The following is a 26,144-nucleotide window of genomic DNA, read 5'->3' on the forward strand; positions in this document are numbered from 1 at the left end:
TGCTGAGTTAAGTAAAGCATTGTGAAGTATTATCAATAAATTCTAAAGCACTAAAAATCAATTTCATGATAAGCCATGTAGAAAAGGGTCAAATTCATTGTTATGCCATTTAAACCCATGGTAAAGAATCGATTTTTAAGGTGTTCGCTGCGAACACCCTATTTATCGATCCTTTTCCATAGGTTTAAATGGCATGATAATCGATATATCGCAATTCACGCCACGCCACTGGTCAAATTCATCGATGGAAATGACGTTTTGGGATATTAGTCGGAGCAAAGTTGTGGAAGTCGCCAAAGTAAATTTTTGAAGCATTTTTCTTTTGCCTCAGAGCATTGTGGTATTGTCGCTTCCTCAGGCAGGAAGTTTAGCCTAAACCTCCCATCAAGACCGAAACTTTGTAGTATATTTTATTTTGAATTTAAACTTGGTTTGTGTAAGAGTTTATGTTGAAAAGCATTTTGAGAATGTCCCATAAAAAGACCGTAAAATACAACTCTCGATTGGTAAGAATATTAAGTAAAGAGCTAATATTATTTTCAATGTGTATTATATGGGTGTTTCCGATTCGCCTTCAGTTATGTCCACAGCAATTGTTGTTACGAATATGCTGTGCGTGCTGATCTCAGGTCATTACATACTCGACTCTCTGAAGGCGTTTAATGTGCGAAAGCAGAGCACTCTGTTGGAAAACAACAGAAGTGAGATTGAATGAATCGATTTCTACTTCGTTCGTCCTTCAACAGATTGCGCTACTTCCTCACATAAAACGCCTTCACAGAGTCGAGTATACATTGAGCTAAAATCAGCACGCACAACATATTCGCAACAACAATTGCTGCAGGCGCAGTAGAAGGCGAATTGTTCAGTTAAAAAAAAGGGTACGATAGGTAGGCTGCATGTAACGAGAGGGCAGTATGTATTCGATTGACACGAAAAAAGTGCCGATCAACACCGATTCAATGGTAAAATAAATAAAAAAGCTGATCAAAATCAGTGGACAACTTGGATTTACTGTGAAAATTTCAAATTGCAGTATCTCGAAATTAGAATCAGCCAAGATTCTGAGTTTTTGCGATTCTAAGTCTACACGTGCCGTAGGCTTGTCCCCTGCAGACCAGACCGCGTTTTGGTACAGTTTGTTGTATTTATTTTACCTCCAGACCATTGTGGAGTGCAGCGTTGTCGGCAGCTACTCTTTTTTCATTTTTCAAAGAAAAACTAACAAATTAATTTCTATTGATTTGTTTTCTGCGAATTTTCGTTACTAGTTCAAAATGACTCACAAAAAATTACAAGAAACCTTTTGATTAGTTTTCCTTGATGAGATTAAAACATAATTGAAGATGTTCAAACGTTGCAATTGAACGTATTTATGCTATAGGGGACTACTTATAGTCGATCCTCTGCCGTAAGGGCGTATCTTAATTGGACTACTTTTTGCAATTTGGAACTATAAATTCTAGCCCGTTTTAAAAAGAACGTATGTGTCATTAGTTTCCCTATGCACTTAAGTGTTTTTTCAGATGATCCAGAATCTATAGCTCCAAATTGCAAAATGCAGTCCAATTTCCCCCCTAAACCCTGTACATAAAAGTCCATGCTTTCCGGGGCTCACGCAGGAACAGAGACACACCCTCACGTCAGAAGAGCGACTTTATGTGCATATGGTTTACGTGCAACATAGTTCCTTTTCGCATTAAAACGTTCACTTGAGATGCACATTTTTTTCAAATTTGGCCATTGATACGTTTTTTTTTAAAATCAGTAAATACACCTTGTTCCTTCCCTGGTAAAAATTGGCGATAAGAGCTGCGTTTCAAAATACCATAGGAATTCTTATAGCCGGCTAAAGAAGGCGACAGAAAATCATATAGCTGGCTGTAGAATGCGGAGAAAATCATACGGCTGGGCTATACGAAGCGATAAAAAATTATGCTGCCGGGCTATAGTTCCTATCGCCGGGCTTTACACTTCATCGCCTGGCTGTTGCTTTTTCGCCACCGATTATAAAAGGCTATAAGAAATTGTGTAGAAATTCGTGTGCTTTGGAAATCATTAAGTTTGATACGGAACCACCTCAATATTTACAAAACACACGTTATATTTTCCTTTAATACATATTTTTTTTTCATCAATTAAAACGAGAATAATCCATACAGGATGTGCAAACATTTCAAAATCATGAGTTGAAAAACGCTGACTCCGCCAGATTAAATATTAGAGCCTAACACAAAGCGGAGCGGCGACGCACTGGCGCCTACAAACCTAACAAGGATACTTCACGCATTGCGCAACGCGTGAAGTATCCCTGTTAGGTTTGTAGGCGCCAATGTGCGTTTCGCGCTGGCTGCCCGCCTGCCTGCCGCACCGCAGCGTGCCACGGCGCTTGAAGCAACTATTTCACACCAGAGGTATTGCACAGTATCATACGAAACTGAAGGCGCTCTATAATATGTTAGGAATAGCAGGCATCCATCAAAAGTACGGAGCTTTCCTCGCAAAATAAATTAAGATACTACGGCCCAAAAAGAGAGCAGTGGTCCAAAGACTCACTAAGTCCTAGCATCCGTAATTAGTGACGTTTAGCATACATTTTATCGCCTGGCTGTTGCTTAATCGCCATCGGCTATAAAAAGGGTATGAGAAATTTTGTAGCCGGCTATAGAAGCTATTGGAAATCTTACAGCCGGCCGAAGGTCTATGGTATTTTGAAACACAGATTCTACTGCCAATTTTTACCAGGGTTTCGGCGTATTGCAGTCCATAGGATCCTCTTCCGTTTGAACCTGACCGAGTCTAGTTGTGTAATATTGATTTTGGTTTTGTATCATACATTTGGAAATGGATACTTACCTCTATAAGAAGGATACCTGGAACAATTGGAACAGTGATTCCAATCTCTCTACACCTGCGAACGAAATCATTGAACCGCTCACTCGTAAACACAACTTGAGTAAGTATAAAATCTGCACCACACTCAACCTATTGGAAGAAATATTTTCAATAAAAGAAAAGATGCTAAGAAAAGTAAAAATTTACATTTTACTTCAACCATGGGCGAAGATAGATAAAAAAGGGGAGACTGATTTACCGGAAAGCAGCATTGCCTTTATGTGTGAGCCAATTTCCCCCATTTTTTTCATAACTTCAACAACATTTCTGGAAAAATCGCCCTCAAAATGAATGATGACTATAAAATATACTAATTTTAGTGTACCTGGACTGCATTTTTTGGCAATGAATCACAACCATTATAATACCTATTGCTAATATCGTATTGCTCGAGCGCATACACTGAAATATCGGGAAATAGATCAATAAATAAGTTTTGAAGAACAATTTTTTCATTTCATTTCTCATTTTTAGGTGTGACCAAAAGTAATTCTTCACATTTTCAATTTCTTTTACAGCATCTTTGTACTGCCAGTAGCCTCTGATTGGAAAGTACACTTTAACTAGCATTTCACGAGGAAAGAATTTTTACAGCAGACTACATTTTCATAAAAACAAACGCACTAAAACCTCCTGTTTTTTCCAAACGCAAATGGTCTGCGGACGAACGTCTCTTTTATCTAGGACTTTATTACTCTCTCTCTGCATCGATGTCACTTTCCTACGGTGTTAATAATTTTGTTTTGTTGAGGCTCCATCAAATGAATGTATTTACCAACCAATCATCCAGACAAAGAAATATGCCATAGAATATGAATGTGTCAAACTTCAATGTATCGATTATATCGGCCAACCTACCATTTAGCGGCAGTTTAAAAATCATATTTTTACCAATTTTGACCATAGGTATATTTTTTGACTTCTCTGACCAATTTTGGATGTATAAATGTGTTTGAAAGCGCGCGTGCGTAACAACTCATTTTCCAAAACGCATTAGAGATATGCTTGTTACAGAAATGGCACATGAAAGGCTAACATGTTTAGCGTGGGGGGGGGGGGGGGTGCAGTGACCAAGGAGGTCGTGCATCCGCTTTTAATGAATGAGAAAAGTGAGGTTGTTACCGAAAACGGTTTGCCTCCATTTCATAAGTTCACCGACCCACTCGCATCGAACTTCAGAGTGTCACTTACGTAACCGTTGGATACTAAACCGCGGCTCCGGCATTCCAGCCGTTTGATGTATAAAAAAGTGCTGATCTTATGAATGGAAATTAATTTATTTTTTTCCTAACAACAAGGCCGATAGATTGCTTGCGTAATCCCTTGCGAATTCAATTAACAGAAATAAATAGACACCTGAATAATTATCGCTTTTCATAGGTTTCACAAGTTTTTTTTCATCAGAGGAGCATCGTAACATTGTATAAAGCATATTTTCTGGTTTTATTGGCCGTCTCTTCTGCATATCTCGTCATTTCTTCTCGAAGACTCCATTGCACGCGCCACGCGCCTCCTATATCGATTGTTATGCCATTTAAACCTATGGAAAAGGATCGATAAACAGGGTGCTGACAGCGAACACCTTAATAATCGATTCTTTACCATGGGTTTAAATGGCGTAACAATTGATATAATGCAATTCACGCCACGCCACTGATTTCGCGGCAATATGAGCATTTCTCTTTAAATCCGGAGACGAGATTTTTGGTCCCGGCACACAGTGGATCGAGTTAATCGGAGAAGTCGGACATACAATTTTTGACTAAAACTGCAAATGGGCCTGTTGCATGCAAGAGATACAGTCGCGCGAATAGATTTTTTAAAGGTTAAATGACACGAAAATTACGATGGTCACATTAAAAAAGTCTGAAATACACTCCTTACTGCGCAATTTGCGTTGTTAGGAACGCGCTTTTTCAAATTTCCCGCGTCTGGGGGCAGTTTTCTAATCACCGGAAACGAGCAAACGACGGGCTCGGTGATTTCCGGAAGATGCCGAGTCGTTGTTGTTGTTGTTATTTTTTCCTTCAGTTTGTTTACAAACCCAACGTGATCTCTTATAGTGGTCCATATACGCTTTATGCGCTAACCAAATCGATCAACTTTTAAATATCCAACGCAATCCTCCTACATTTCATTTCACGATATCACGAGCTCCGATTTTTAGGTTATGTTGTCAGTTTTAGTTGACCGGAAATAGCCGCGAGTTGCCGTTAATTGTTACCGATAGAAAACTGCCCCCAGACGCGGGAAATTTGAAAAAGCGCGTTCCTAACAACGCAAATTGCGCAGCAAGGAGTGTAATTCAGACTTTTTTAATGTGACCATCGTAAATTTCGTGTCATTTAACCTCTGAAAAGTCTATTCACACGGCTGTATCTCTTGCATGCAACAGGCCCATTTTGGTGTTTATTTCGTTACGTTTTGATTTTAAGGAGGGCTTATAGAGGGAAATTTTACGAGGAAACCAATGGAGCCACTTTTAGAGCCTCAAAATATTGTATAAACGAGGTTATGAGCACTTTACAGTTTCAAAATTTTGTCCGACCTCTCTGTTGACTCAATCCTCTGCGCGGCAACCAAAATTTGGTGAAACTGCAGTTGAAGGTAGTTTAGTATGCGAAGCCTCCATCAATTTCACCGAATTTCAGCAGTCGGAACCGAATACTTCAGCTCTAGCTACCTTGCTTTTCGGGACGTGATCATTGTTGGAAATGTCCTTCCGTGTGCTGGGAAAATTATCCTCAGGGTCTCGCCGAACTTTTATCTGGTGATGAGTGTTGAGCGATTTGTTTACCAAACAGGACCTACTCTGACTGCTCAATCCGACATTAATCATTACCATAAGACGGAAATTTGACCACATTTATAGCAGAAGGGACCATAGCCACATCAGCTTTTGCCAAATGTGCACCGATGAAAAAAGGATGCTGATTTAATATTCTAGGTGTAAAAATGTGTATGACACTGTTAAAGTAGGTAACTACTGAAGCGGTTAATTTAGCATTTTGTGAGTTGTAGCGCACTCTTTTACATCCAGTATATTAAATAAGCATCCTTTTTTTCGGTGTACCTGGGCAATTTAATTTTTCGCAAGAGAACGTTTATCGACGGTGAAACTACCAAACCACGTATCTCGGTTTGCGACGCCGCAGACTTCCTGTCATACTTTATTTTTTAAATGAAAAACTACTTAACATCCAGTCTTGAAAATTTCTGTGATTTTTCCTCTTTGTGCGGAGAAAATTCCGTGAAAATTTCAAGGAATGATATTGATTTGGTCGACTTCAAAAAAATAAAATGTGAGCGTAGATTTTTAAACACCGCAAACGAGATACGTGGTTTGGTAGTTTCACCGTCGTTATGCGGATTTCTTTGAAAATTCTATGGGATTTGCTTAATGCACAGTTTGCACAACAATTTGCGCAACCGTTTTGGGTAAAAAATTAATTGCCGATTGAAATTTGGCAATAGCTGATGTGACTTGCTTCCTTTCTGCTCAACGCGGTCCAATTAATGCTCAACACGTCACTCATCAATAATTTTTCGGGAGGGAATGACATTACTCCCTAAACTTTTATCGCACCCGTTCGGAAATTAACCTTGAGTACTATTTTTACGAGTGTCACATCCAACGGTTCGCTCTTTTCAAACCTCCTCCAGATTCGATGCGTCCTATTCTTTTTGGGGGGGGGGGGGGAGGGGGGTGTCTATGGAGCCTCTCATCGGAAAAGATTAATTGAACTCACCTTTTGTTTTAAATAAATGATATCCATCTCCGGTGAAATTGCCTCGGGGTGAGTATCTGGATAACCACCGACTGCTATAGTAAAGTATTTTCCCGTCCTTTTTCGTATGAAACGAACTAAATCGGCAGTGTGAGGAAAATCGGTAGACTCAGAGACACAATCTGCAAAATACTGTACATGATTTTCTTTCTTTTGCATGTACGACATCAGGGACATTGAATTCAATCAAAAGGGCCTACGTACCTCCCCTAGATCTCACTTATTCAATTATTACGAGTAATGCTTTTGGCAACACGCACAGTTAGAAGAACTCCTTAGCTTTCAAACAAGCCTTAGAAAGAAACGCCGACGGTTTTTGCAAAACTTGCTCCACTTAAAAGTTTGAAAATGGCTTATAGTTCCTTTTAGCATAAATAAGTCCAGTTTTACTTTATGGTGACATTAATGAATTTTTGTCCTGCTTCTCACTGGAATGCTCTTTCATTATATATCTTTCTTTTTCTTTTTTTGCGATTTCATTTTTACCACTCGAACATCAGAGGAGTAACTAGCCCGAACATAAAGTGAACTTATTTTCCCACCCCTAGAAATTTATTGTTGAGGAAAAAATGAGCAACAAGTTTTAAGAGTTTCAGGCGATTTGTCAAATGAGAGCTTCATTTTCTCCACTCTTTTGTCGCTACTAAACAACAGTGGGTCTATTGCAAACTTTTGCTGGAGCGAGAAGAGGAGTGAAGTCTCGAGGAAAATGGCTTGAAAATCGCGAGGGCCGGAGGGTGTTTTGAGAAAATATAGAATTTACTCCTCGTTTCACATTCTAAGTACGAAATGTAAAATTTTGAACCTCCGTTCCTCCGTTATTAGAAAAGTGTAGGTACCACGGCAAAGACATTTAACGCAAAAAAGTCAACCCGCAGTTTCACAACTTCACGCAGTGCGTAAAACTGTAAAGGCCGGTCATCTTGAGACACATTTAAAATAATGATTAAAAAAACCCTTCAAAATGATGACAAGTCATTTTAAATAAATGACTTGGGAACCCTTTTCGAGGAATTTTCCTGGGTCAAATTTACAATACGAAAATTTAAATAAAAAATTTGTCATGAAACTCTTAAAAAGTCAACATGAAGAAAACATTTTTGGTACTTCAGTTTTTTGGTTCAAGTAACTGAATTATACTGTCACAGAAACAGTGCTTGGATTCAGCTCACCAAAATTTCGTTTCTCTATGATCGAAAACTTTGGTTACTTCAACCAAAAAAGTTCGGTTTTCAATAAGTGACGAAGAACAGTTCATGTAACCGAATTGTTTTCCTCGGTACAGTAGTTCTTAGTTCTTGAAGTGTTTAAAAACCTGATAAAGATTGTAATTTTTTCTCAGAAACTTTTTAACCTTAGATTTTTCCGAACATAAGTATCACGTAAAAACATTCAAATTGGATTCCCTAAATATAAATTAAAATTAATCCTAATTTTTCGCAGAAGTTTAAACATCTTATGAAAAATACTTTTTATAGTAGTTATTCCTAAAATTGGCACTAAGTAATGTCCTGAATGACTTTTGCCTCTATCATAACTTACCAGCGGGCTGATTATTGAAATTGATAGACAAGGCGATAGACAAAGAAGACGTAGGGAGTAAGTATAGAGCGATCGTATCGGTTGAAACGGGAGGTACTTACAAGGGGGAAAATGATGGACTAACCGTAGTTTCTCTTGTCGGTTGCAGTTAGTTAGTCTATTACTTACCTCCCTCGTTCATTGCAACCACCCATTTCCACCAAAAAGATTGCCCCATTTTCCCTCTACTTTCTATATCTAACAATTTATCTATCAATTTCAATAATCTGCCTGCAGACCTTTTCAAATTTTTCCCTCTAAAACCGATGGAATTACCTCCTCGCAGCGCCAAAATGTGCCTCAATCCAATCATTTGAGCAGTATCTAACACGTCTGCTACCTCAGCTTCAGTCATTGTACCCCCGGCGACGTGAATCATAGCGTCGAATCCGTTTGCTTGGACCTCTTTCGCTAAAGAGAGTGTTGCGTCCAACTGGTGACAGGCAATGGCGACTAAAGGCGGTTTGAATTGCAAACATTTTAACCTGAAATCGCGACATTAAAAGAATTTGAGTCACATACGGAATGATTCTGGATTCAGCGCAAATATTTCAAGAGTAGCTTTTCTTGTGATACAACTTTAACCTTCCCCCCCCCCCTCTCAAAAGAAAATTCTCACCATTGAAATTATAACCTACGTAGGCTTGAAATCACTCAGTATTCAGTTCTTTAAACTATGTTCTTAACTTGTAGCCGCACGGAAAAAAATTAAATGCTGATTTAGCATTTAAATTGTTAAAAAAAAACCTGTCGAGTTTCAGATGCTGATTTTATAATGCAAAAATGCTAGCACAACATTTGGATTTGTTCGTTTTACAGTGGGCGTAGTGGTGTTAGCATTTTTCCAAATGTAAAATCAACATTTGAAACTTGTCGGACATGTTTTCTAAAACATATATAAATGCTAAATCAACATTAAATTTTTTTCCGGGGGGGTGTTCGTAAAAATGAATTGCACTGAATGGGTAGCAGGGTAATGTTGACCTTGCACCTCTTTTTATCATACCAAAAGGGAATATTCATATTGAGGAAGGTTTTAAAAAAAATTTGAGAGATATGAAATGTTCAAGTAGCCCAATTTTTCATTCTATAAAATGAATACCCTCCGATCGGAACTCCATCCAAAATTAGCTTTCTCAATTGTTACTATATAAAAAATTTATAAACGAGAAAAAACACTATGAGAAGCGTGGCCTAAACTGTACGTAACGAGATGTAAAAATAGTGCTGGGTTCACGCTTTTTTGCAAGGGAAACAATCCGTCTTTTCCCGTCCGATGCCGCCTTGGATTTTGTGGGATGCTACGCTAGGCCTTGTCTCCACGAGCCGTTTCGCGAGATTTGTCCCAGGGAAAAATCCCACTTACGAAGTTGGGAGAAATATTGAGTTAATCAATATTTTTCCCAGTACCAAGTATGATACTTGTACCCCTACGACCCACTGAGAGAAGAAGAAGAAGTGAAAACGAATTGTGCGATATTTTATTCATTACTACATTTTTCATGTTCGTTTAGTTAAAAAATGTGTCTAATTGTCAATTGAATGCAATTATTATTTTAATCCCGGTCAAATACTCGACTTTAACTAATTTATCTTCCCGCGCAAATTAGTCGCAGGACTACAAAGAGCCCCGTCCCGTGGAAACGGTAACTGGGAAAAATCCCAGAAGTTTCATTCCTGCGATTCGAACTTGGGAAAAATCCCATGAAAACGTCCCGTGGAGACAAGGCCCTAGGTCTGATCTAGTGCTGATAAGGTCTAAAAAGACCCATAACGTTATGGATCTCTTGGCGTGACTTGATATTCCAATGCAAGCAGTGGCGTGGCGTGTTTTGCGATACATCGATTGATCGGTCATTTAAACCTATGGAAAAGTATCGGTAAACAGGGTGTTCACAGCGAACACCTTAAAAATCGATTTTTTACCACAGCTTCAAATGGGGAAATATCGATAGATCGCTAAGCACGCCACGCCACTGGATGCAAGCCTCTCCTCTTACATTGGTACTTATTGGAGCTCAAAATGTTTGACTCAAGTTGAAATTTGTGAACTTTTTGGCCTGGTTGTCACCGGAAAATTTAGAATACCCTGCACAATTTTACCATCTTCACGGAGATAAAAAACTCGTGCGTGTGACCCGAAGTTTAGGTCATATGGATCTTTGAAGTTTCCAGATTGAGCATCTGAACACTGTAGATCTAGCTGCAGAGGTTCGGATCACACATCTGAAACTTCAGTTCTTACATCTGAAATACTTCAGATGTGAGAACCGAAGTTTTTCGCATGTGAAAACCGTAGTACTTCATATGTAAAAACTGAAGTTTCAGATGAGTGATCCGAACTTTGACAGCTAGATCTAAAGTTTTCAAATACTCAATCCGAAAACTTCATGCAGAGATCCATATGACCTAAACTTCGGGTCCCACGCACGAAGTTTTTTTCTCCGTGTTGTTGAAAAAATGTATATATCCCAGATGCCGATGTTTAGGTGACCCGTAGAAGGCTCCTCAATGTTAAGAATATAAAAATAAAATTATTAGGTATAAAGCCAGAATTCAACATAAAGACAAACAATCCAAATAAGCTGTTTCATTTTTTTAACTTTTAGGATTAAACCTCAGTGGCTCTGGGATAAATGCTGTACCACAAAAAAGATTTGTATGGGTCCGGAAAATCTACGCCTGAAATTTGCATTTAACATTGGATTAGGTATCCATATTACATAAATGTGTGGCTGCAGGAGCAACCAGTGAGAGAATGCAGAAAGCACGTAATTGCGTTAATTACATGTTATTAGAGTAATTGCATGTAAATCTCGATAATGCCAGTTTAGCCACCTGACACACATTGATCATATCAACATAGGCGCGACCTTTCATTAAACAAGTTGAGACTGGAGACTACCGCTCTAGCGTGCTAAGGAAGAACGCCGTATATACATTCGAGTGTTGCCACATTTCCTTCCATAAAATTTTTATTTTCGAGGAGTCACGAATTTTTCCTTTTTTAATTTCCGGGTAGTTTAGATCTAATAGCGAATAAAACTCTCTAAAAATTGGAGGAAAAATGTCCACCAATTTCCCTATAAATACGTATTTTAATACGCATTTCGGCAACGGCTGATGGCTCATACGGCGTTCTTCCTTAGCACCTCAATGCTGAGCCTGACAGAGCTGTCTCGCCTGGATTTGCCACGCTCATATTTAGGGCAATGCACTCAGCATATTATTCAACCTAGCTGATGGTTATAATTTAATTTGATATGGTACGATAGGGGACAATTTAATTTAACAATTCTTCTAAAAAAATCCTCCAAAAAAGGTGTATTTCAAGTGAGCCTTGTTAATAGGTTTAATGGATGAATGTGATAATAATGAGGATACCTTTTTATCAAATCTGATGTTTCTTCGTTTGTTTGGCACGGCGAAATTTCGAAAGATACAAGACTTGACGATGAGTCTGCGTTCCTCTGCGGCAAAATATGAGTCATTGTGACTGGACAGTCTCTCGCCCCTGGGATTTATTTTTTGCGCTGAAAAATGAGAGATGTTAAGATTATGCACACTGTTAAATAAAATGTCGAATCAGCAGTTTAAAGTGTCGAGTAAACCTGCGTTAACACAAGCCGTGCAAATTCAAATTTTTCCTCAATTTGTATTCCTATTTCATGAACTACTAGGCACAGACATCATACCAAAAAGAGACGTTAAAATTGAATTTTCCCTTTGATCATCAGAAAGAATTACTCAGAGGCAAGTTTTGTTAAAAATCACTAATACATAGGTGTCTCATTCCCCCCCCCCCCCATTCCACTTACCTACATCATTCTTTCACTGGAGGCTTTGTTCAGGTATAACATTGGATGGTGTTGATGCTTAGGACATTCAGTGAGGGCTAAAAACGATGAATACTTCATGTAAGATATCAAGTTAGGGAACAATTTTAAGAACTTAAACATTGATTTTTCGGCGCAACAGCTTCAGAAAGGTAACTGCTATGTGCTGTGTGTCTATTTTGTAAAAATCAAAATAATATTGCAAGGTATATCAATTAAAAGATCGCGGGAATGGGTTTTCCACCGATAAAATCTTATACCTCATTATTCTCTACGTAACATTTATCAAAATAAGGGATCAAATTTTATGATGTAACGACAAGCGATGTCATTGAATTCTGATAGTACCGGTGCTGAAAGATTCATGCAAGACCATTTGTTTGCGCTCCACATCATTAGAGCTCTGTATAAGTGGCGTGGCGTGCTTTGCGATATATAGATCGTTATACCATTTAAACCCATGGAAAAGGATCGATAAACACGGTGTTCGCAGCGATCACATTGATAATCGATTCTTTACCATGGGTTTAGATGGCAGAACAATCGATACATCGCAATTCACGCCACGCCACTTCCTCTGTATCGAGTGATGAATTTATAGCTTTGAGTCACTAAAACTTGTTTACGTCACAAAATTATGTGCCCGAATTTCTTCTTACAATAAATACGAACAGTTCGTTAGTTTCGTGTATCAGCTTAAATGGGCCAAAATTAGTTATTCTGTAAACCCTATCCGATTTTGATGAACTTTTGGGATTAAAAACTGCAAGCTTAAATTAAGTTTTGACATAGAGCCGTTGAATCCTGAAGCTCCCCCTAGCTCTTTACTCTATCCCTCCCCATCCCCCTCCACTTCCCCCCTCCCGTCGTCCGCCCCATGTACCTCCTTTCGCTCTCCCTTTTGGCGCGTATACGTAGTATACCGCCTTTGCGATCGTTTCGACCCCCCCCCCCCCCCCCTCGATACAATAACCGAGTCCCCTAGTTCCTTACCGAAAAGTGACTACCGCGAACTTCTGAGATTTTCCAAAGCGTGTAAAAAGTTTACTAATCCGTCAATAATAATGATTAAAATTTGTTTCTCATTCTGGGGCTCGCTAGTTTATGTGTAATGAATACCAAGAGTCTACGTTTCTTGGTTTTTTTTTAAAAAAACCTTAGAATGGGGCGCGCTGATTTAAAATATGCATATATAAGCGGAAGCAAGCGAACTGATTCGAGGATGGCTGACCGCAGTTCGGCACTCCTTGAATGAGAATTTCACTCACTCCGTTTTGTTCACAACGTTGCTTTGACATATCTCCACAACACTGTTATCCTTTTCAAAAGTTGGTACTCCTTGCTCTGATAGCCGGGGCCACCAGGATAGTGGTAAGTGCAATCTGTGATGAGCCTCGAGACTCATTAGACCATTTGCTAAACGTGGCTCATACAGGAGTCCACTAAGCCCTCTCGTCCCCACGCTCCTGATCACTGCGTCGGCGTCACGAAGAACAATGGGCCTTGGGTCCCAACGCGGCCGATACCCGTACCCCAATTACTCACGCTTCATTAACCATTTCACCGTCACGCTAGGATTCATCCAATTTTCAAAAAAAATTGTTTCGCATGTATTTAGCAATTTTTTCCTTACTCTCCGTTAAAACACAAATAAAAAGAGACCTCATTCATAAAAATCGGCCGAATAGAAGAGAAGTTACAGTAATCGAAATCCGAAGAAATCAACAAAACCTCGACTCCTCGATACGAAAAATAAAATGAAGGGGAAAAAAAGAAAGTATAAATTACAATTAAATATAATTGACCTCAAAATTTGACAAACAATTCATTTATATACCTAACGCTGAAAAAACTGGGAGAAATTACAAAAAATTTGCCTCTTGCAAGGGGCTTCTTTGTAAGAATTTTGACCTGAAGACAACGGTCGAATAACAGCAGTACTCCATACAATACACGGTGTGCCTGAACGAGTTAAACATTTTTCATACGTCCAAATCGAAAAATCTTTATATTTTTAACTACAATGTTTCTTGAATCGTTTAAGCAAAAAAAAAAAAAAAAAAAAAAAAAAAAAAAAATTCCGTCGAGATTCTGGAACGCAAAGGCGCTTTAAAAGTATTCTGGGGCTATAATAGCTAAATCACCGGTAGTAAATTCGTTATATTATTAAAAAGAAATTGACTCCATAGTTTAATTCCTTAGTTTCTTGAATACGATTATTTTAAGCACTTAAACATTTATACCACCAATTTTAGCCATGGGGTGATTTCCTGAGAGCCGATAATATCACGAATTTCTCATAGAACCCCTCAACAGTGGCTTGCTTTTTTGGCAGCCGATTCGGCCATCGAACCGGAGTTTAAATGGAAGCTGATAATAACCCAAAGCTCTGAGAAAAATTTTGAGATAAGTATAAGAACGGTTTGTTGTAAGTAGCGAGGAGAGGCGGGCAAAGCGGCTAAAATCCTATCTAATTTTTACAGTTTTTCTGTTGAATTAATGTTGCCGCGGGCTTCTGACTGTCCACACATAGTTCTGTTCAGCATATCGATACATAAGTATTTACATTTTACATACGTAGAATCTAATTTTCACGTCGGGGAGTTGACATATTTTGATTTTTTCGATTTTATACGGAAAATTGATGGTTTTTCGGGATTGAAATTATTATTGTTTCATGAAAAATAAATGCACCCAAAATGACTATAGCATATTGATTCTTACACATTTGCACTCACAAAATTGGTTGGTAAATTCAACGAGTGGGTGCATCGACCTGGTATATCAAGTTTCTGCAATTTTTTACGGCAAATCAGTAGATTTTCGGGATGTAGATTGCTTACTTTCAATTCATGAATGAATAAAGCAACGACATGGTTGAACTTCTTTGCATGGAAAGACGTTTAAAATAACAAAATCAAGACGTATTTAATGCAATTGCATTTATATCGAGTCAATTTCTTTTCAATAATATAACGGGATTTTTACTACCGGTGATTTGGGTATTTTAGCCCCAAAATACCTTTAAATCGACTTTATCTTCTAGGGGTTCGACAGAATTTTTCCTTTCTTCGCTTAAATTATTCCGTAGCACTTTTCTTCAAGAATCTGATAAGATTTTGCTTGAGGCAGATCAAAAAACTTAAATTCGATCGAATAGCTTTCTACTTTCACAATACACGGTCTCGTCAAGGTGCGTCTTTGACCTCGCAGTGTTGGATCGTGAATTCTCTTTTTATGCTGTTTGCCTATTTTGAAATCTCTGTAAATAAAAACTAAAGGGGTTGATATGTGCGAGTTAATGACGCGCCTTATCAACACATTGTGTTGGAGTTCACTGCTTGTTTTCCTCTCTGCTTCTTTTTTCTCTCCTCAACTTGTTCTTCCTCTTCTTTTTGCGTCAAGTTGCAAGTCTGCGCCGCACCTTTCGTCACGAAAATTAGCTTCGACACACTCTATATCATACGAACTTTCATGCAGATTTAGTTTTAGAGCTATTGGTTTCTGCTGCGGAAAATGCCAAAAAGGAGAACGATGCCGAGTGTGAACAAACATATTTGAACTTAGATTGAGCGGGAAACTTTGAGCGATGAAGTTATCCGCTCGATGCAAAGATCCCGACTCGTTTGTCGAACTCGCTTCGTCCTCGCTGAATAAAACTAGGATGTTCAAGTTTCTTGCTGATCTGGAGCCCAGAAAGAAGAAAAAATAACTAGTTCTGCGTCAAAAAGCGTTCACACTATGACTTTTTTTCTTTTCATGTTCGCTATTTCCATTTTCATTGGCTGGAGCAATATTTGTAGACTACATTTTTTAAATCGTTGCAAGATTGTACTGAAAAAATCAGCACAATCCCCATTGAAACCCATGTCAAATATCTCATTTTAATGGCACAACCTGGCAACTTTGATTTTGCCAAAGGGCATAACTGCTATTTTTAGCTCATTTCAGAAACAACATATGTGCAATCAGCTTCTCTGTGCAAATAAGTGTTTTTTTTACGAAAGCTAGAAATAGTAGTTCCTCATTGCAAAATGTAGTTCATTTGTATCACTGTCATGCCCGTGTGCTCCTTGATGTGGCGGGAGATTTTCGTCGTTTAAAGAGAAGGAAACCGCAAAATTTAGTTACCCCTTTCTTAAACTTTAACCACTCTCACTTGCATATCGCCAGTACCTGTCTTTGTCGGCGACAGTATAGGTCCACATCTTAAATGCAAAGTTCCAATTAGCAATATGGCTCTTATATCGTTATCACTGTAGCAAGCTTTTGCCGCTTGTTTACTATTTTTCGTGTCTGTTCTGTTTTTGTGTCGTTCTTCATTTGTTTTTCCTAGCAAATTTTTGTACATTTTTCAACAAATTAAAGTGGATCATTATTTTATAAATATTGTCTGTTTAAAAACCCGTAGGATCTGAAAAAATGATGAGATATAATTAAATTTTAATTTTAAAAAAAAATGAGAAAAAAAAACGGATCAATGGTAAAAGTCGGTATATCACACCACGCACTGCGGAAAATTCGAGTTTTTGAGAAGGCAAACAAATTTTCTACATTCCTCATTATTGACAGTAAAAATTCCTAATTCTTGAAGATAGTAACAATAAGATGTTTTCTCAGACCTTGCAAATATTTTTTGAAAATAACCGCAACTTTTGGGGACTGTGAGAGAAAGCCCAAGCTACGTCTTTTGCGTATTAGGGTCTAACGCATTATTTCGAGTTACGTGAATTTCGAACTATACGGAGAAGCGTGAATTCGGTGATATGTGAACGTCCTCTAAGCCAGATTTTTTGAGACAATTACAATCTCATAACGATTTGGTAAAGAAACTCTTTACTGATCGGAAATTTTTAAAATGTCTAACTTTTTCTACAAGGAAATTTTGAAAAAAAAAAAAAAAAAAAAAAAAAAAAAAAAAAAGAAAACACCCTGGTGCTAATGTTCTAAACCAAGTTTAGCATATTCTCATTTTTTTGAAAGTTTGAAAAAGTAATACAAGTCCACTTACGATACAATCTTGAGAGAGACAAACAAACTAACAATGAGACGTTCACAAAATAAAATTAAAAATTACTCATTGGCACTGGTCAAATCGATGACTGTTGAAGTCGGGCAGGCGTCCCTCTGCCGAATTTTTCAGTTTCGTTCTCTCAGAGCCGAGACCTCCGACGTCCTCAAGAGGAAAATTCCCATATTGCCAATTTTCGCAGGAAATTTTTTGTTTAATGCAAAGTGCGCCGAATTAAGGGGAAAAATGACAAATTGGTCACCCTTTTCACCGAAAATTATAAAAAGAGGAGGGTGCCTGTAATTTTTGCATGCCAGTTTCAACTGCCACTATCCAGTTTATGGCTTCAAACTTAACGATGGACGAAATTGATGCGGGATGATATAACCACATTCTTTCCCTCTCTTGGACATGGCGCGTGTATCCAAATCTGTGAAATTTTACGGAAAGAGGGGGAAAGATTATAAAATCTTCGCATTACGTAAGCTTGGTCCTGGAGGACCGTTTTTTCGGCTGTTAAATGGCAAAAATCTTCCTAACTCTTACATGTTATCAATTAATGACTGCTCGGGTGGGCAGAGTTCTGACGCGAGTGGAAGTAAGTTTATTTTACTTGGACGTCTTTTTGCCAAACGGAACCAAGTGCATCAAGGCATGAGCCATGAGACCCATAAGAATATATGCATGAGAGGGCTCACGTCATAATGCACATAGTTACGTTTGGCAGAAATACGTCCATTGGGACCGCAGCTTTAACACTTCAACCTCAATAGGGTAGAAATGCAAGAATTCTCAATCAGTACTTTTAGAATCAAATAAATAGTGTGCTTCAGTATTACCTGTCAAAAGTATTCGTCGTATTGCCTTCTTTACAAATCCCTCCAACTTGAACTAAATAAATCTCCTTCAAGAACAGCTTAGACCTCTTCTCTCTCCCGCCCTCCCCTGATTTTCGACGGGCTGTTATCTCAAACATATTTTTTGTAATACAAAAAAAATTAATACGTGAATTTAAATATGAGTATAAAATAACTGGAATACATGATTTATTCTCTTACATTTCTTTTTACCGTACCGTACCGATAGCCCCAAGGAATCGAGGCACATTCAAATATTATTTCGCGCGGATGCACAGATAGTTGACAGAAATCAAGAAGATCAAAATATCAGAAACTGATATCCTACAAGTGCATCGCCTTTTCTGAGGCCAAAGAACGCAATTACATTTCAACGTTGCCAAATATCTTTCAGTCAATTATAAATCAAACTTTTTAAATTAAATTGTAAATTCTTCTGAAAATAGTAAATTCTTCCAAATATTATAAATTCTTCTATAAATTGTAAATTCTTCTAAATTTTTCTGAATTTTCTAAATTTTCTAAATTTCTTTCACGCTTTTCATTCATATTTGTAAAAAAAATTTTTTGTTACTTAAATTATCTCTAAATTAGTTTTTTATCATTTATTTCTGTCAAATTTTTGTAGTTTGAGTCTGTCAATTAGTTACGTTGTTTTGTTTGTGTTGTTTTTCCTTAATTGCACCACCCACCACAAGTTCTTACTTAAAGAGTGGTGGGATGTTTTTATTTTATTTTTTATTTTATGAAATCTTGTTAAAACTGGCTGTGCTACTCGTATAAACCTACTGAAGTGAAATAAACATATTTGAATTTGAATTTGGTAACTTGTATTTTTAGCAGACAATTTTTGAGTGTTTCTGGCTTGAAATCTCAACGATTTCTCTTTTGGTAACATCCAAAAATCAACAAAATTGTGGACAGAAATGGCATGTTCGTATTCCTAGGAAAAGTTCAATCACTTGAGTTAATTTTGCAACATTCAAATGAACTTACGTTCTCTCGCCAAGAAACGACGATATAGATTAAAACCATGTAGTTCTGTCACTATTTCCCATAAATACCGAAGTCAATACGATTTTCTTCCTGGCACACTTATACTCACAACAAATTTTGCCGAGGTCTGAATTGGGGAGCAGTTTAAGCGTTTATCTATTACCGCCGCGACTCGAGTCCATATAGCCCCGAGCCCGCGGCTTTTGCCACGGAGTTATTAAAGGGTAGGTAGGCTCCAGTGGCGTGGCGTGCTTTGCGATTTATCGATCGATCTGTTATTTAAACCCACGGAAAAGGATCGATTAACAGGGTGTTCGCAAAGAACACCTTAATAATCGATTCTTTACCACGTATTCAAATGGGAAAATATCGATGATCGATCATTCACGCCACGCCACTGGTAGGCTTCTCCTTCAACATGGATGGTAATTGAATATTCATAATTGAATATACTGAATGTAACAAATTTGCGCCATTTCCTGTGTGTACAACTCCTCTTGCGTATGATCCGTGTAAATGATGACCACCCCCCCTCCCCTCCGCCCGCGGACATTTTCGGCATCGTGTTCCTTGTAATCTGCATGATTTAACCTCCAGCGTACATCGCTGAAGATGAATATAAAATTTGTTAGTTAGAAGATCCTCAAATTTAAAAAGCTACTGATGCTGATGAAACTCGGACATTAAGCACGGTCTACCGATGGTGAGAGTCGTGAAGCACGTAAGTGTCTGCATTTTGTAGCCTTGCAGATTCCTGGCTAAATTCTATTTTTTTAAGAGGTAAACCAACGGGGCACATTTTCCTTGAGTCTTCATCCTGAGCTCAGTATTCTGGTGACTGATTACATTCGTTGGTATTCCTGCATAAAAAGGGAAATGCATTCTTAGCTTAGAGTCGAAAAGGCTTTGCTTCACTTTGCCGCTTCGTTTCAAAATCTCCAATTATGTTTTATTTTCGTAAAAGAAAACTAAATAAAAATTAAAGATAACATTTTGGTTACTTTTTTTCAAAAAAAGACGAGGAAAACATATAGTGACAATCTGCAACGTTGCAGTCGGGATGGACGCATTCTGCGACTATTGCCGTCTGTATCTAAAATATAAGGAATTCTGTTATCTACATTTTTAGAATTTTTATGCCCTCAAAATATCGCGACGATCTCATTTTGAAGCAAGAGAGTAAGCGACCACCAGATCAACATTGTTATGTTTTCAGCATCGCATAATTTTTCAAAGATGATGAACTAATTTATCTCTTTGAAAATTCCTAAAAACTATTCATCACAAGGTAGGTAACGGAGGATCATGAACATGAGGCGTGCTGACGTCATCGAGTTTCCCATTCGATAAATAAGATATAACCGAAGATTTGGCTATGACTGAAGTGAGATGATTCCTTTCCATTAGACTTGCTTATATGTAACATGTTCTTCTCAAATATTGACTTATATCCAGCACGCTTTTAAAAAACAAACAATCGACGGCAAAGCACGAAAAGGCACGCAAAGAGACTGATTCCAAGCAAATACGCGATCCGAGGGGTCCCGTTCCATGGTACGAAAAGGCGCACAAGGAGCGTCTTTTTTTTATTTATTTATTTTTATTCTTCAACACGAGAGAACTTTAATGAGAGAATAGGAAAATCTTACATTTTTAATTACCGAAATCTTAATCTTAAATATACGCTGGAAAAAAGGCGCTTGATGAATTTCAAGTCCAGACTCTTAATAACATTGGCATGACATCATAGCAAGTGGGTAATTTTTATAGGATTATAAATAAACAAGTGCTACGGAATTTAACAAAAGAATATGAAGTATGCAAAACGATAAATCCGGGTATCGGAACTTGGCTGTTTTGAAAACGCCTTCAAACACGGCGTGATACCTCACGCATTCCGGAGAGTTCAAATAGTTGTATCATTGCGCCGTAAGAATGTGACGGAAGATTACAACTGAAATAGCCTTCCTGCACGCTGGCCTTTTCGATTTCCGTTCACAGTTTTGCAGTGGTGAATGCATCGCTTAAGTGCGCTTCAGCTAGAATTGTATTTAGCATATGGGTGGTTATTATACGAGGATTGAGAATAAACAAGTGGTTAGAAATAAAAACAAAATAATATTAACTATGCAAAACGATAATCGCGGGTATCGGAATTTGGCTGTTTTGAAAACGCCTTTAAATGCGGCGTGATACCTCACGCATTCCGGAGAGTTCAAATAGTTGTATCATTGCGCCGTAAGAATGTGACGGAAGATTACAATTGAAATAGCCTTCATGCACGCTGGCCTTTTCGATTCCCGTTTACAGTTTTGCAGTCATGAATGCATAGCTTAATTGCGCTTCAGCTAGAATTGTATTTAGCAAATGGGTAAGTTTATTTGAGGATTATAAATAAACAAGTGGTTAGAAATAAAAACAAAATAATATAAACTATGCAAAACGATAATCCGGGTATCGGAATTTGGCGGTTTTGAAAACGCCTTCAAATGCGGCGCGATAAGTCACGCATTCCGGAAAGCTCAAATAGTTGTATCATTGCGCCATAAGAATGTGACGGAAGATTACAATTGAAATTGCCTTCAAGCACGCTGGCCTTTTCGATTTCCATTAACATTTTTGCAGTCGTGAATGCATAGCATAAGTGCGCTCCAGCCCGATGTGTATTCAGCAAATGAGTAGTTTTTATAGGAGAATGGACCACTAGACAAGGTACGAATTTCAGCATTCTGATATGTGTTTCTTGACCACAATTTCACGTAAAACACGATGTGCACAACGAAAATTGCCGAAATCAACTCCTTCCGAAGATATTCAATGATTCTTGGTGCGTGAATTGAAACCACCCGCTCATGAAAACTCAATGCTCTACGTGATTCACATCGCGCGCTAAACGTTATCATGATCGCCTCTGCGATAAAAAAATCTGGCAACCTCAATCTTGACACTTTGGCTCAGCTATACGAAATTACTTTTAGTTTGAAAAACATATAGTGGGAAATGAACATGGCTCGATTGAGATGCTTGCTGAGACCGTTGTAGTGCGCGATTTGACTCACGTAGAGCTTTGAGTTTCTTGTGAGCGGGCAGTTCAAATTCCTCGTAACCAATGTGAAATAAAAACGTTAATATCTTCGTTAGGAGTTGTTTTCAGTAATTTTCGTTGTGCGAATCGTGTTCTACGTGAAATTCTGGTTAAGATACATGTATCAGAATACTTAAATTCGTAGCTTGTCTAGTGGTCCATTGAAAAGAAACAAATGGTAGGAGATGAAACATAATAATAGGAACTTTCCAAAACGATAATCCGGGGAACTTGGCTGTTTTGAAAACGCCTTCAAATGCGGCGCGATACCTCACGCATTCTGGAGAGTTCAAATAGTTGTATCATTGCGCCTTAGAAATGCGACGAAACATTCTGTCTCACGACCCGTGCGTCCACCGCAATCAGTTTGTGTAAAAAGTAATGCCTGGTGCACGTAGATGGATTATTTGAATATAGCTTTTATAGATTATCTTATGAATAAGCTGTCCGAAATCTCTTAAAAGCGCACATGACTGACAATGAGGTACTTATGAATTTGGCTCGCCCACTCTCAGTTGAAATCAATCTTAATTCATAAGTGCTCAAAGCAAAAAGGCCGACTTGAGAGGAACTTCGAAGAACCCAATAACTAATTTCAACTTCGTTGAAAACTTGGAAACGAAAAGTTGCAAGATGACCGATTGGTTATCAGAAATAATATCGGTAACCTCATGGATGAAAACTTTGCCTGTGTAGGTAACCTTTGCTTGCATTGTTTCAAAACTTTGAACGAATTGAAACGAAAATCGAATCTCAAACTGTCGATAGTAAGACTGGGTTTTATCATCATGATATATCTTTCATAACGAGTTAGCAGAGTTGATTCCCCCATGTACTGATTAATGAAAGTTACGGTTTTAGGTTTTAATGCACTATCCTTTTGGTTGCAGATGAAGAACTGTTAAAATGCCAAAATTTTAAAAAATTGTGCTCTGGTGCCAACCCCAAAAACGATGCAGTAGACCAAGCGCTTAAAATCAATAATAATGCACAAAGTACAGCTTAAAATTATGACTTAATGTTCTAGAAAGTAAGTGTTGAAAAACGCCCAGCATGGAAAAATGATATCAATACTTTTGACTTTCAAATCGGTATATTTGCTGCACTTAAAAATTTGACTCTCCGCCTAGGAAGCCTTTTTGCCTTATCTCATCACGAATACAGTTTTCATTGATCGTGTATCATTGATCAATATAAATATAGTTACGATGAGAAATTGCTCATCAACACATCCCAATTAGCGGGAACGTTCTTCGCACGATGATAGCTTACATCATCATCAGCCTACAGGGCGCAACGCTGCAAGGGCACATGGAAAACCAAAACGCCTTCAGTTTTGTGAATATGCAACCAGGACATCCATCGAGTACGAATAGTTGCATCAAGGCGTTACAAGCAACGTAGCCTCACATTATCATCGCGTCTTTGGCCGTGGTGGCACCCACGAGTAGCTTGTTACTTCCATGTGTGGAAATTAAATTTCATCTTTCAAGTCGGCGCCAACGGCTTAGAGAGAACGCTTAGTCATGTGTAAAAAAGTATGCTGACCGGGTAAATATTTATTCCTGTTGATACAACTGCGGATCATAAAAATATAATGCTGACGCACGGTTGTACTCCTATCAAGAGATTTTACGGCGCGGATTACACAACGGAAGTGTATCATCAGCGGTCAGTGCAACAGATGCAGTCAGTTGAAATGGGTCATTCTCGTAACTACGAGTATTTTTGACGGTGTAGCTGCATAACGCGAATCTCGTGAGCAGTGTTTCAAAATCTCCGCTTCCGTTTTACAATAGGTAAGTGTCGAAGGACAACGAACCAACACTCATGAAATTTTCACCTTCACACAGGGATGGAAAACTAGGACGTTTTCAATAAATAACGTTTAGTATCTTTTCCAATTACCGAATAAATAATCGCAGGAAGTATGCAGCATCAAAACTAAGTTACGCGTTTTTGGAGTCATGCACCGTCGCACAGTGAATCGAGTTAATAGGAGAGGTTGGGCAACATTTGGAAACTTTAAAAGCTCATGACTCCATTTATATTGAAAGTTGAGGTTCTAAAAATGGCTCCATCGGTTTCCTCGTGAAATTTCCTCACAGAAGCACCCCTTAAAATTTAAAATGTGGCGAAATATCAAACTTTGCAGTTTTAGTGAAACAATTTATGTTCGACCTCTCTGATTAACTCAATCCACTGTGCGTCGTTAATCCGTACACATAAACGTTATACCGCACTGAAAAAAAACGCTCGGCGTTTTTCCCAAGGTCCGTTGGTACCTTCACCATCTCACTTTTTTTTACTAATTATTGCGGTACTTTTACCAAGACAGACTGGTAAGCTTACCTAAAAACCGGTATTTTTACTGTTTTTTTTTTTTCAGGTAAGAATACAACTTTCATTGGTAATCAATTCCCGGTAACTTTGCCATTTTATCTCGGTAATTCTACCACAGTCGATAAAAAATATTGGCGTTTTTACCAAGGTCCAGTAAAATTACCGAGAAAGTTCAATAATTTTACCGAGATTTCTCGGTGAAATTACCGATTCCATAAATGGTAATTTTACCACGAAAAAACTGGGATCAAATAGAACCCTGAATTCTTGGTAATTTTACCCTTTTCTTAGTAAATACACCGAGATTTTTTGTTTTCAGTGCTCTGCGGACACCGTAAATACCTTTCTCGATAACAACCCCCTTCCAGTGGCGTGGCGTGGTTTGCGATATATCGATTGTTATGTCATTTAAAACTATGGTAAAGAATCGATTATTATGGTGTTCGCTGCGAACACCCTGATTATCGATCATTTTCCATAGTTTTAAATGGCATAATAATCGATGAATCGCATACCACCCCACGCCACTGCCCTTCCCAAAGGCCCGGTATACTACCTCTCTAAGAGAGAACGTCGTATGGGCTTTTGGACGTTGCCACATTTTCTTTGATAAAATACCCATTTTGTGAGAAGCTTTAAAGATACCAATTGTCTTCAAAATTTTCGGATTATTTTGTTCATAAGGTCAATCTAGAGATCTGAAAATTTCGAGAAAGTGTTCAGAACAGCCTCAAAGAGAAATATTTTATCGAGGAAAATGACAACATTCTGATACTCATGCGGGGTTTGTTACAGTGCCTACGAGATTATATTGATGGGCTTCTCTGGTTCTCTTGTGTGAATTCCCTCATCAATTAGGATCGATGTGTGTTGGAATAATTTTAAAATCACCATTTTATTTTTTTAATTTTACAATCGCCGGGTCCTTAAATCGCGTTCCCGGGCCAAAACCTGATTATTTTTAAAGCAAAAAAAAAAAAAATAGAAAAAAAAAGAAAACACGACTTACTTGAGAAACGCTCAGAGGTACTTCCACCACAAAGTTCTACCAGGCTGGTGAATAACGCGCGCATATATATACCGGACGAAGATTCAAATTGACGCGGGAAGTCTCGAACAGGATAAACCGCGAGCACCGAAATCAGAGTCGAAAATCCCGATCTAATAACCGACACCGAACCCTCGTGCGATCTGGAGCTGATTTGGTCCAAGAGCCCCAGGAGCCAAAACCGCTCACATTTAAAAATATCCCACAAATGCTTTTGACTTTAAATCAGGTGCTCCCACGGTTATATGTCGAGCCGCGATGGTATGTAAATGAACTAAGCTGAACTCCCACAGACACGCGAAACCTCTCGTAATTCGCTCGTCAGCCGGCCCTCTATTCCGATCCTCTGTTGATTGAGTGTCCCTTTTAGTAGCGCAATCTGCACAGTGACGTCAGTAACAGGAACGTACTGCCACGTTAAGGAAGAACGCCGTATGAACATTCGAATGATGCCAATTTTCTCGCTGCTGAAAATTTCATTTTGGAGGAAAGTTATGCATACTGAACTTATCGACGGTGAAAGTCGGCAATCACATAACTCGTTTACGGTGTCTGAAAATCTCCGCCTCTAAGTCATTTTTTTAAAGAAGAGCAAATCGACATTATTTCTTGAAGTTTTTGCAGAATTTTCTTCGCATTGAGAAGAAAAATCATGACAGTTTTAAAGAATTGCCGTTGAGTAGTTTTCCATTTAAAAAATAAAG

At 38.3% G+C, this 26,144-nt stretch overlaps 1 protein-coding gene across 3 annotated transcripts in view; it reads right to left on the bottom strand.

The window, feature by feature from the left end:
- LOC109032747 (probable methylenetetrahydrofolate reductase (NADPH)) overlaps positions 1-25,688 on the bottom strand; it is a 33,251-nt gene extending 7,563 nt beyond the window's left edge. Inside the window, exons 1-5 of one of the 3 annotated variants that reach the window (XM_019045026.2) lie at positions 25,402-25,688; positions 11,649-11,797; positions 8,541-8,749; positions 6,645-6,805; positions 2,857-2,985 (exon numbers count right to left, since the gene is read on the bottom strand). In XM_019045026.2, the coding sequence (XP_018900571.2) occupies positions 2,857-2,985; positions 6,645-6,805; positions 8,541-8,749; positions 11,649-11,755 (606 nt within the window). In that variant the 5' untranslated portion in view covers positions 11,756-11,797; positions 25,402-25,688. Of the gene's footprint in view, positions 1-2,856; positions 2,986-6,644; positions 6,806-8,540; positions 8,750-11,648; positions 11,798-12,082; positions 12,294-25,401 lie in introns of those variants that run through there. The other 2 variants (XM_072300781.1, XM_072300780.1) reach the window with 2 other exon arrangements.
- Positions 25,689-26,144: the final 456 nt, after the last annotated feature.

This window comes from Bemisia tabaci, chromosome 5 (genome assembly GCF_918797505.1).
Source record: "Bemisia tabaci chromosome 5, PGI_BMITA_v3".
Lineage (NCBI taxonomy): Eukaryota > Metazoa > Arthropoda > Insecta > Hemiptera > Aleyrodidae > Bemisia > Bemisia tabaci.